This window comes from Saccostrea cucullata, unplaced genomic scaffold, assembly GCF_032062105.1.
Source record: "Saccostrea cucullata isolate Sc308-1 unplaced genomic scaffold, CSIRO_AGI_Scuc_v1 ctg729, whole genome shotgun sequence".
Lineage (NCBI taxonomy): Eukaryota > Metazoa > Mollusca > Bivalvia > Ostreida > Ostreidae > Saccostrea > Saccostrea cuccullata.
In genome coordinates this window covers 565,510-578,214 of record NW_026933670.1, presented here as the reverse complement: position 1 = coordinate 578,214, position 12,705 = coordinate 565,510, and the positions used below count along the sequence as shown (strand labels likewise).

At 33.5% G+C, this 12,705-nt stretch overlaps 1 protein-coding gene across 1 annotated transcript; it reads left to right on the top strand.

Moving 5' to 3' along the window:
- Positions 1 to 899: 899 nt before the first annotated feature.
- Positions 900 to 5,304, top strand: LOC134238888 (uncharacterized). The gene is made up of 3 exons (XM_062721001.1): positions 900 to 1,524; positions 2,717 to 2,869; positions 4,395 to 5,304. Exons 1-3 carry the CDS (start codon positions 1,302 to 1,304, stop codon positions 4,880 to 4,882), a joined length of 864 nt encoding a protein of 287 aa, XP_062576985.1. The 5' UTR covers positions 900 to 1,301; the 3' UTR covers positions 4,883 to 5,304.
- The last annotated feature ends 7,401 nt before the right edge of the window (positions 5,305 to 12,705 follow it).

Sequence of the window (12,705 nt, the reverse complement as noted above, 5' to 3'; positions counted from 1 at the left end):
AACCCATGTTAAAGATAAAGTTTGACAAGTTCCATCTGCAATAAAAATAGTGAGTAGAAAACGTAAACAGATTGTAAAATTAAGATGCTTATCTTTATGTAAATGTCAACAAAACATTGACAACCTCGTTTATTTAATTAGATGTTCAGTATTTACAGTCACTGTGGCTAAGTTAGTAATTATACATCCCTAGAGTTTATGAGTGTTTAAAATAAAAATGAAAATAAAGTTTTGTTAATATTAATAAAGAAGTATTCGTTAAGTAACGATTGTAAAACGTATTTGCCTGAAAAAAAAATGCACGAATATTGAATGTTTTGTGTTCAGCATATGGAATTCGATTTTTTTTTTTTTGGATAATATAGACATAAATCGGAGTATTTTGATAATCGCTAATTATTATCAAAAACTTAGTTTAAAGCAATCCGCTTTACAGGGCTGTTATATAACGTTATAGATATATTTATCGGATCGTCTGGGATGTGTAAACATGAAGTGAAGATTAGGTTAATCCAATTGAGGGGACAAATTCTCAGACACTGAAATAAAGAACTATCTAGCTCACACAATCTCAGAAGAGTATTTTTTTAAATGGACGTATAATTTTGAATGTCCAGTATTCCACACACAAACATCTGACATAAAGGGTTCGGAAATCAAACAGGTCTTTGAAAGCATTCATATATTTACATAAAACAGAATTTAAAATTCATTTAGTCTGCAAGCGTTACACTCGTATGGTAAAGACAGACACGTGTTATATATACACTGTACCGCTTCTCACATGGACCATGTGGACATTTTTTCACATTTTCATTACATCATGATATTCCTTTAGAGTTCCAGTTTTCTAAAAATATGATTTAAATTCAGTTCCGGATTGCGAACAATGCCTTATTAAATCCGTTCTTTTGTATTCACTCAAGTAAAAGCGACCGAAGCAATGCGAGAATAATCGTTACGGTTGATGACCGCTTTTAATAAACCCGGTTCAATATGACGTGCTAGTCTGGAGGCTGTTAAATTTATAAACAAGAAGGGCGTTTACTTTCTTATACTGCCAGTGGTCGTGTGTACAGTAGATAGGAGGACTGATAACGAACCAAAAGGGCCCAGCAAATTATCTTCTGGGCTGCCAAGACCTGGCCGCTGTTATTTTCGGATATTTTTCGTCGGCCATTGTGACAAACGATCGCTCAGGATTTTTAATTCACACTTTTGATCAGCGACTTGGACCTTTTTTACATGCATCCGTGACTTTGAAATATTTGAATAATTTTACGATCTGTTTTAGTGTCAAAATGGCCTGGCCAGGAGTGCTACGAGTGGCATTCGTCCTTACGTTAATTTCACTGTTTTTCATTCTTGTGGGGTATCTTTTACCCTGGTGGTTTGTTGGAAGTGGTTTTTACATGGGCGTGTTTTACGGACTTATTTGTTACCCGGGGGATATTACAGATGGAAACTGTACTGTTTACTCCTACTACAACATAAAATTTGAAAACTCGAGTCTCGATCAAATTGGTATGTATATATAACATTTTAACTGTATAAAATTGGTGTGTATATAACATTTGTGACAGTCGTTTGCCTGCTGACTTTGATTATTGTATATTTTATTTTGGTTGATTCATTATCATAATGATAAACTTACAGTCTTTAATTTCTTTATGCTCATCAGCAGAACAAGTAGATGAGGTCACGCCCCATGTCAACAGTCACCTTGCACCACCCTGTATTTTGCCTACTGAACTGTAAATTTTTAAAACCTTTAAGATCTTGCCAAATATCTTTTTTTCCCATGGCCAGACTTAATGTAGAAGACCTACATTCTACATTAATTTATTAAATGGTGTGGAACAGGGGGCGGGGGGTCGTGAATCATAAATTGCATAGCTCGTCTGCTGGTGTGTGTGTGGGTGGGGTGGGGTGGGGGTGAATCAAAAATTGCATATCTCGTCTGTTGCCTTCAAAAAGATTTATAAGACAAATGCTTTGGATAGAAATCATGTCTTGCAAATCAAAACTTATCTTAAAAATCTGAGGCTTGTCAAGGAAGAATCTTTGACACGTTTCATTCAAATTATGTACTTAAAGTTTATTTTTTAAAAGTTGTTAAAACGCCTGCTTCACATATAAGGCATAATAACCATTCTTGCTCAATTTACATGTTAATTGAAGATGTAATCGGGACAGTTCAACCATATCAAAACAATTCAACCGTATCAAAACAACTTTAGATTTATGTTTATATGTGTACATAAGTATGACAGGGAAAGAATATTAAAGGTGCAGGTTTAAAGACGAAGACGAAGAACAGAAATTAAAAAGGTCGTAAACAGATAAAATATTGAAAAGTAGTTTTACTTCATATTAGCTTGCATTGAAATTGAGGAAGGAGATACATTTTATGAAATTATTTGATTTATCCCTCAAAAGTATTGAAATTGTCCACTAAAATTGAAAATATTTGTTTCTGTTCTGAAGAATGTTACAGCACAGGCAGTTGTATTCAGGTGCCTTTGGTTACAGGGCCAAGCAAAGCCGTAGGCGAGACTTGCTGTTTGTTTTCCGAAGGAATCATAAATTTGAAGGAATTGAAACAAAATTGGCTACAGAATTGAACGTTTAACACCCCCCCCCCCCCACACACACAGACACACTTCCCGACTGTTGGTAAAGGTAATACGTCATAATTTTCTTTTTAATATTTCAGTCAGTAGTGTGTTTTTCGTCATCATACAAGTGGTGACCTCTACAGCGGTTGGATTAACTCTCCTCGCCAGCCTCATACTCATTATCGGCGCATGCGGGAACGTCAAGAGTAAATGCCCTTATGTTCTAGCGGCCATTTTCCAGTTTTTTGGAGGTAAGATTGATCCATTTAGACTTATTTATTAAAGTGAGAAAAATATTTTAAAACAATCATTAAAAATATGTATCTTATATTATCTTTAGGGACACCGGAATACTGCATCATGATAAATGAATAAAAATGAAATCTGGAAATATTTGGATTAAACCAATAAAATTAATACTGAAATGTAAAATCAAAAGGATGGTTTCTCCTCTCAAAATCTAAATGCTTTTATATATCATTTTATTATGAATTTCAATCATGAAACACGAAAAAAAACCAACTAAAAATAAGATGTTGTGAACTAGATTCTTGCAAACCCCCAACGTTGTTTACTTTGGGAGAGGATATAAAAAGCTAAACATTATTCTGTTAAATACATACAAACAAACAGACAAGGCGTGAACAACTGCAACCTGAAGTAAATCAAGTTCTTAATTTTGCTTCAAGCACAAGGGCCAGAGAAAGAGCTTACTAAAGTAGCCTTTAGAACAAATCTTACCTTGACCATTTAAATTCATGACTTACCTGTAGCCAGAATTAATGTCCACATTAAGTATAATATCCAGTACAACAGTTAAAATGACCAAGTGAAGATCTTCATAAGAATTACTGTAACATCTTTGTCTGATTTCTGAGGAATTGAAATATGTCAGAGAATATTTGCTACTGTTTCTACTATAAATAGATGAAGGGGATTAGTAAGGTAATATTTTTCTTCCTTCTTTTTAATTTTTCAACTTTGAATAGACATGATAAACTGAATTTTTAAATCTAACAGGGATAGTATTTTAATGATTAAAACAATGCTTAACGTATAAAATTATATATTCTTTTCTGTTTAGTTACAATTTTTAAGCATTACATATTGTAAAATACTTTAAGAAAATTTCTCTTGTAGCTAAATATATTTATTAAATACTAAAAATTTAAAATATAAAATATATAAATATAAATAAATAGGATTTCCCAAACGAACATCAATACTGTTAGCTTTTGAATGCTTCCATAATAAATAGTGTATTGAGCCAGCATTCATGAAAGAATGCCTTTTCTCTCTAAGTAAAAACCTTTTTCATGTGTGTATACATGTATGTTTTATCATTTTCTACATTTTTATGACCTCTTTACCAAATATGAGAAAAAGAAAATAAACTCCAACAAGATGCGTTTGTAAAACACTGATGCACCCTTAATGGCAGCTCATGGCAAAGGTTGTGTTTCAAACTCAAAGGTCAAGGTCAAAAGGTCAATGTCTTTTGTATCAAGAGGAATTATATATTTTCCTAAGGAACACAGATGTAAAATATGAAAGCCCTAAACTTGTAATACAAATAACTGTTAAAAAATTATGGCCAAGGTTAAAATATTATTAACAATGTAGGTCAAACTTTAAGGTCAATGTGAAAAGGAAACATATATTTTTACCCTTAAAGATGTCTTGTTACAATGAAAACACATGTGAAATATTGTGAAAGCCCTAGCTTATTTCATTTTATTATATTTTCATATTATTGCATAAATAATTTTTTTTCAGCTTTGGTATCAGGACTGACGGCAGGATTTTTTGCTGCTGTGTACATTTCTATTTTCGTCGGCTTAAAGGACCACGTATCATTGGACGGAAAGAATTTCCCGTACGCAATTCTCTCATTGGGCATTGGCGGTTTCATATTATTCATCGCTTTCATTTGTCTTGCCATTGCCACATGCACCTGGAGAAACATGGATGACGACGATGAAGACGACTTGAATCCGCCTTATCCAATGAATGACTATACAAAAGGTGGCTATGGTAACCAGGGGTACACCAGCGACAGCAGGAGAAATGACTACATCGTCCCTAGTAGCTCTCAGAAATACGGGTACGAATCAAGGAGTGACTCTAGGAATGGCTACACAAAGTACACAGGGACCAGGAATGAATATTCCGGATCACGAAATGGTTATCAGAGCAAACAGGAATACCCATACAGAAACGATAATATGTACCGACCATATAACAACAGCTCCTCTCGGTATTAGAACAACGAGGATCAGATCATTAACTCTTCAAACACAAATTTAAGTTCATACGAAAGCAAATCAGACCGCAGAGTTGTCATGAGAGGTTCAGTGTTGTGACCTTGCCAAGGTTATTTCTCACTTTAAACATTATCTATTTACATTTTCTAACAACCCCCTCAGAAAAGTGAGCAAAATTTGGCAAGATTTTTGCGGTCATACATCACTCACTCAAACATCAAAAGCAGACCCGAATCATTGTATGAAGGATAAGAGATGAGAGAAAGAAAATCAATGGCTTAAAGATGGTGTGAATTTACCCAGTATCATAATTGTTAAACATATGTTATTGATATTAAATAATAATTATATTTTCTTTACCTTTATTGAATTATTTTGTATGATTTAATTTAAAATATACAAATTAAATAGCTACATGTTTATGTTCATTCTTTTTTTTTTTACTTCATGGAACAATCTTGTGTCAAAACAACGTTTTCTCACTTTGTAATGAGAACTCCATCTCATAATCACTCTTTTATTGCTATTATTTTATTTTCATTTGATTCAAATGTCGTTTCATTATTCGATCGTCGGTCCATTCTACTGATAGTTCAATAGTCGACTATTCTTTGACATCCAATTATATATATTTATAAATCGCTCTAAAAATTACCAACGACACGATAATAAAAAATATTAAAATTTTGTCCATTCCCCAGAAAAAGAAAAAAGTTAAGGAATCCATGAACAGGGAACAAAGAAACAAACAACTATAAAACACTATATATGTTACATATTTAAAGTTTAAAATCTGTCGTTATGAAACATATGGAGATAACGAACAGTATCCAAAATCGAAGTCCGTAAAACTATATAAAATAGGAGCATGGAAACACGGGTCTCCAAAACACCAGATGTGGGTCAGGTGCCATGTAGGAGTGAGCATCCCCTGTTGACCGGTCACATCCGCCGTGTGCTCTTTGTCATGATCGGCAAATAACAGAAGTTATTATACTTCTGTTAAAATGTTCCTATATAAAGTCCAGAAGATAAAATAACTATTCTTCATAGTCTGAAAATTTCCCCCCATAGAAAGCTATACCCCGGGATGTAGTTTTTGCTATGCACCCCTCGGAAAATTTTCATGCAATTTTTGACGCCAATTTTAATTTCCAGCGTTAAATCCATAGCCTGATGATGATGTCATAATGAATTCAGTAGCATTGTGACGTCATCAGGATTTCAGCTCATTCTTGCAGTATTATCTAACACCAAAGAAAATTCAAACCTTAGAAATTATAATATACATCAGTATAATAAAACACTTTATACTGGTTGTGATTGGGATAGCTCTTTTGAAATATCAAACCCTACTGTAGTTCATGCAGTGATTAACGCAATGGGTTTTCAAGCCCTCGGGAGAAAATATTCCCTGGATGTATAGGGTTTGATTTGACTAAGGAAAGCTATCCCACTCACAACCATTGGATAAGTGTATAAAATCCACCGTTAATTCATTGTACCTGATATTAGATATCTTCGAGGATTACCATATTTATGCCCTGATTACAGATTTATATTGCTATTGATTTTTTTTAAGAAAGCAATGTTCGAACCGATCTGTCGGGTGGTTCATAGTGGTTGGTAGGCCTTTGTTTTTATTCTTAATATTAATTTGACGCAGGAAAATTCCTGCTACGTGTTCAGTACATAGGACTCATGACATTTGAAATTGATCACGAAGGGATTTTACTCCTAGCTCTTTGCACCTGATTCCACCTCTAGTATCTGCGATGGGTCCATATTTATGCCCTGATCACAGATTAATATTGCTATTGATTTTTAAAAGCTCAAACATTGTTCGTTATCTGTCTTCACCTTTTTCATTAATAAGAATCTGACAAAATATTTTTGTTAAACCGAAAGACTGAGATCAATTACTAAAACATCAATTTATTATAAAGCCTGTTGCATTTGAAATGGTTTCCTTCATTATTTTTCAATAAACCTCGGTCTTTAACTCAACTAAACCATTTTTAATTTTGATCAAGAAAGGGAAAATGTTCATTGCATTTTAATTTGACAATAAGCCTGTAAAGTGTTTCTAAATCTGTTTGCCCTGTACAGGTTTCTTTGTTAACGTTTTCCCAAGAGTACAAAATATGACTTAAGGACTTTACATATCTGTTCTCAAATGTAAAACAGGTGTAATCTGCACTTTCGTAAAAAGGTCAGGAAAAAGAGAAACTAGTGAAAGGTTGTTAAAACTTGTTTAATTTAAATTTTTCAAAATAAATAAGGAAAGTTGACGATGGAAGAACTAACTTCGCTTGGCATACAATTTAGGTGTTAGCTGATGCTTTTCGAAAAAGTCAGTTAAGCATCAAAATATGAAGGAGAAGAGACATACACTCTGTTGTGTCAATTATATCAACTTCACCGGGATATATCAAATATGAATGAAAGTAACTATTACTACATGATAAAAGTTGTGGTAATAAATGACGAGATGAAGGCTGTGGCAAGTGTTTTTTTCTTCCTATGTAGGATTGGTATTAGTTTTTGAATGATTCTGCTTCAAAGAGGATGGTTTTCATATTTCCCAAAAATCTGTAATAGGTGAATGTATCATAGATCTGACACACTTCATCCTTTCTGACAAAGTGTCAACGTCTTCTTTTTTCATATCTAGCCATTGCCTAGCGTGATCTTCTACAGAATCCATAATATTTATGAAATTCTCACGCCAGTTGAAGGATCGGGGTTTCCTATATCTAGGACCTTTTAAAATATGTGATCTAAGGTCCTCATTATTAACTATATTTACGTAACCTCTAATGACGTGTCCAGCAGGACTATAGTTGTAGGGTGAAGAAGAACATGAACACGATGGAGGATTATTTTTCAGATCTCCAATATCCAGGCCCTGTAGAATTTTCTTGTTTTTAAAAAGTTTGGATGCAATGGTCGATTATATTTGTAGGAAATACAAGGTGTGGTCTTTAACTTGAAGTATGGTGGGATACAAGATTGGACCCTATTGTGATTAAGAATAATACGTATATTGACAGTAAAAACGTGGGAGTTTCGAAAGTCTATGATTTGCAATATCCATAACAACAGATCTGAACCCATAATCTGGTGTCGAGGAATAAAAAATGGATGGGCTGTCATTGACCTTTTCAAGAAGACTATTTAAATGTTTCAAAGGAACAGAGTATAAGGTTTGGTGCGAATATGATGTAGACCTAACCGTTGATATACATAAGGTAGTAATGAATCAAAACAATCATCTTGCATTAAAGGTTTATTGTAAGACCAATGGCCTTGACTATGCTTCCGTCTCTGTGTATGGTTAAATGTCCCACACATTTACATTGTTACACTGTGGACTGGAAAGATATCCAACACTATCGACATTGTCATTACATTCATGCTGTCCCTAGTTATAGTCTTACATGTATAACACCTTATTAAGGAATTTACATAAAATTTATCAATACATTATTGTCTAAATTGAAGTTTTCATACTGCGGTCAACATGTGTTTGTGAAACACGGATGCCCCCGTATGGTAGCTTATGGCAAGGGTTAGAATCTTTGAAATGTATGTCAAACTCCAAAGGTCAAGGTCAAAAATGTTTGTAAACAAAGGAAGGTCTTGTTACAAGGAATACACCTGTGAAATATGAAAGCCCTAGTACTAGCTGTTTAAAATTATGACTAAGGTTAAAGTTCTTAAAAAGTGAGTCAGTCTCATAGGTCAAGGTCAAAAGGTCAAACATATTTATACAAACTAAAAAATCTTGTCACAATAAATGCACAAATGAAGTACGAGGGGCGTTCAATAAATAATGTCATTGGAGCTCAGAAAGAAGCAAACGACGCTTTTCAATGATTTAGTCTTCATGATTTTACTTATTAATCTCTTTTAATTCAAACAAATGTCCGTAACATTTTTTATCCAATTTCTGATTGTTTTTAGAACTCATTTTGGGAATGACCCTTAGAATACTGGAAAATGGGAAATCCAATGATTTCCTGGACTTGTTTTTTCCTTCTGAAAGGTGTTTTTTTCAAGTTTGGAAATAGAAACAAGTCAAAAGGTCAAAGATCTGGCAAATATTGTTAATGTGAAAAAACATTAACTTTTTGTTTATCCCGTAAACCCCTTTACTCTTTAGGGCATGCGGGTTTGAACGCTGTCATGAAGAAATTCAATGTAGTGGATTCCTGATTCTGGGTCCTTTCTCTGATAAACCTTTCGATTTCTTTGCAAAAAACTGCTTTGTAGACACCTCCAGATATTAAACTGTCTCACCGAATACGAATTTAAACAATAATACCACTGATATTTAAGAAAATTGCATAATAATCTGTTTTTGTGCTCTTGTAGATCTTTGCTCTTGACAGACCTTCGCCGTTTTTATCAAGTACATCTTATGTTAAATTTTGTTTTAATGGTTTTAAGCAATAGATTCATGTTCAAATATCTGTTTCAATATAAAACAAACGTGGATTACTACAATTACTGATATTTTAAAATGATTGTTAAGACTTTGGTACACGCTGTCGTTTTCACTCATTTTTCAAAATACAGGGTGACCTTAGAGTACCAAGCTTAATTACTGTCAAACGTTTCTTAAAAACAGTGTAAACAACTCTCGATATGATGTCTATCAAATTTGCTATGTGTCTTAAAGTCATTAATACAAGATCAAATATTATTTGTTGAAATTTGGCAAACAGTACATAAGTTGTTATAAATTTTGTTGGCAAGGAGGGTACACATTTTGATGCCCATTATATAATTTTTTATCATTGAAATCCACCTGCTAATTTGTCTATAAAACAGGCATCGGTTGCTGTAAATATCACATATTTCAGTGAATATTTCTTTGGGATTTTTTACAAGTTTTACAGCAGCTTTAATTTAGCTTTTATTTTCACTTTAGTTCACTGATTCTTTACCATTCAATTATAATGCAGTGTCTCGAATAGCCCTTGTTTTCCAGGTCCTCACGATAAAACTATGTGATGAAAAGTGGTCACATTAACTGTTATAAATTTATTAAAGATTCAATAATGAGAGAAAGTCAAGCTTAATGTCATATGATTTGAACGTGTATGTCATCGAGCTCATGACATTATTTATTGAACACCCCTCGTATGAAAGCCCAAGCAACAACTGTTCAAAAGTTAATCATGACCAAGGTTAAAGTGGTTTCTTTTGTTAAAGTAGGTCAAACTCCAAGCCTAGGTAAAGGTGAAAAGGTCAAAATTTGTGATACCCAAAGATGGAATAATGGAACAAGGAATACACCTGTGAAATATGAAATCCATAGCCCCACCCACTGCTGAATAGTTATGGGCTAGGTTAAAGTTGATAAGAGACAGAAAAACAGACAGACAGACAAACAGGATAAAATCAACAACGTTCGATCCCGGGGAATGAAAACTAGAGGTACTGTGAGCACTGAGCTCACTAGATGATACACCCCGACTCCCATATAATTATAATTAAAAAGTTCACGTTTTATTCTGAGAGACCCAAAATAAGTGCCAGATCCAAAAGTAACATAGAAGATGCACAATGGCATTACGTTATAAAGAATCTGTGAAAGTATAATTAAATCTGAAATGCGCATTTAACTTAACGCATATTTTTGTACCGTGCGAAGTTCTATGGGTTTATTTTCCCCATGGGGTTTCTGTGGGGTTTTTCATGAAATTTAGGTTTTGGGATTTTTTTTTGACTCTAAATATGTGCAAAAAATGTTGCATTTTTTATTTTAGAAATGAATTTAAGAAGAAAAACCCCACCAATTAAAAAAAAAACCCAAGATGATAGCTTTAAAGGAAAAGGGTGCGGAAGTTCGGAAAAATGTCCATTCCGAAGTTGTCCGTCCCAGTGTTGAATCTCATTGCATAATACTGTGAAATTAAGTTTTCAACCAATTCGATCCTTGTGTTTTCATTTGTGCCAAACAGAGCGCCGCCATATCAGGTATCTATAAAAAAATTCAATGATACGAGGGCTGTTCAATGAATTATGTCCTTGGCGCTCAAAAAGAAACAAAAATCGCTTTTAAATAATTTAATCTTAAATATTTCACTTAAATAATGTCTTTTTATTAAAACACATGTCCTTAACAAAATTATACAATTTCTGATTGTTGTTAGAACACATTTTTGAGTATGACCCTTCATATACTGGAATATAGAGATCCTACGATTTCCTGAACCTGTTTCATCTCACTAAAAAGTGTTGTTTTTTTTTTAAGTTTTGAAAAGGAAACAAGTCAAAGAGTGAAAGATCTTGCGAATATTGTTCGTTTGAGAAAACATTAACTATCTGTTTAACCATAAAAGTCCTTTACTCTTCATGGCGTGTGGGTTTGGACACTGTCATGACGAGATTTAATGTAGTGGCTTCGCCATTCTCGTTCCACGCGCTCTTTAACATTTTGATTTCTTTTTCAAACAATTCGCTTTCTAGACTTCTCTAGAAGTTGACCTGCCTCCTCAAATAAGAATTTGAACAACAAGTCCACTAATATTAAAGAAAATGGCATATAAAACTGTTTTTGTACCTTTAAAATTCTTTGCTCTTCTCAGACCTTGGCTGTTTTTGTCAAGTGCATCTTATTGTAAATTTGTTTTGAGAGTTTAAAGCAATTAATCCAAGTTTTCATTATCTGTATGATTTTTAGACAAACGTTGAAAAATCTCTAATTTTTGATTTTAAAAAGAAATTGTTTTGATATTCTTACGCGCTGTCTTATTTACTCATTTATCATTTTTCAAAATATAGGATGACTTTTGAGTACTAAGCTTTTTAACTGCTAAATGTTTCTTTAAAACACTGTAAACTATCCCCCAAAATGATGCTTATCAATTTTTTAATGTGTCTTAAAGTCAATCAAACATCGTCAGAGATAATTTGTTGAATTTTGGCTAACCAACAGTACACTGGTTGTTGTAATTCTTTGTCGCCATGGGCAGTTCCCATTTTTTGATGCCCATTGTTTAATTTTGGTTCATTGAAATCCATCTGCTCATGTGTTTATAAAACATTGGTTGTTGTAAATTTCACATATTTCAGTGAATATATCTTTGGGATTCTTAAGGAGTTTTTCAGCAGCTTTAATGAAGCGTTTAATTTCACTTCTGGATTACTGATTCTTTACCATTCATTTTTAAAGCAGTGTCTCGAATAGCCCTTGTTTTCCACTTCGCACAATGAAACTATTTGATGAAAAGTGGTCACATGAACTTTAATCAAATCTTTCAAGATTCAATCATGAGAGAAATTTTAGTAAAGCTTTATGTCATATGATTTCTACAGTGTATGTTGTATGTCATAGAGCTCAGGACATTATTTATTGAACAGCCCTCATAGAGGAGGAGTTGAGTAAGAGATGTGTACCCTTCAATATTATATAAGAAAGGCATGTCAATGTAATCGAAATATGTGTCTGTTCACACAGTAAAATAGGAGGTGCATATTGGCATTATGTGTAAAAGATTCCGAGAAAGTCCCATAAATTTCATTCAGTGGTATGATGGGGGAGCGTTTGTAATGGGTGTGACAGACGGATAGACGTACAGAGGTCGGACGGACATCCCAATCACAACATTATAAACCCTCCCAATCTTCAAGCGGGAGCAAAATAACATGTGTTGTGTTTTGCATGTACTATGCAAAACACTTGAGCAAAGCGAGACAAACCTTGGCAACTTTTAGGCATAGTACCCATAAACAACATCACTATTATATAAATGTGTCACAAAAACTTCAAAATATTGTGAGAAGAAAAGTCAATAAGGATGAAGGAACTC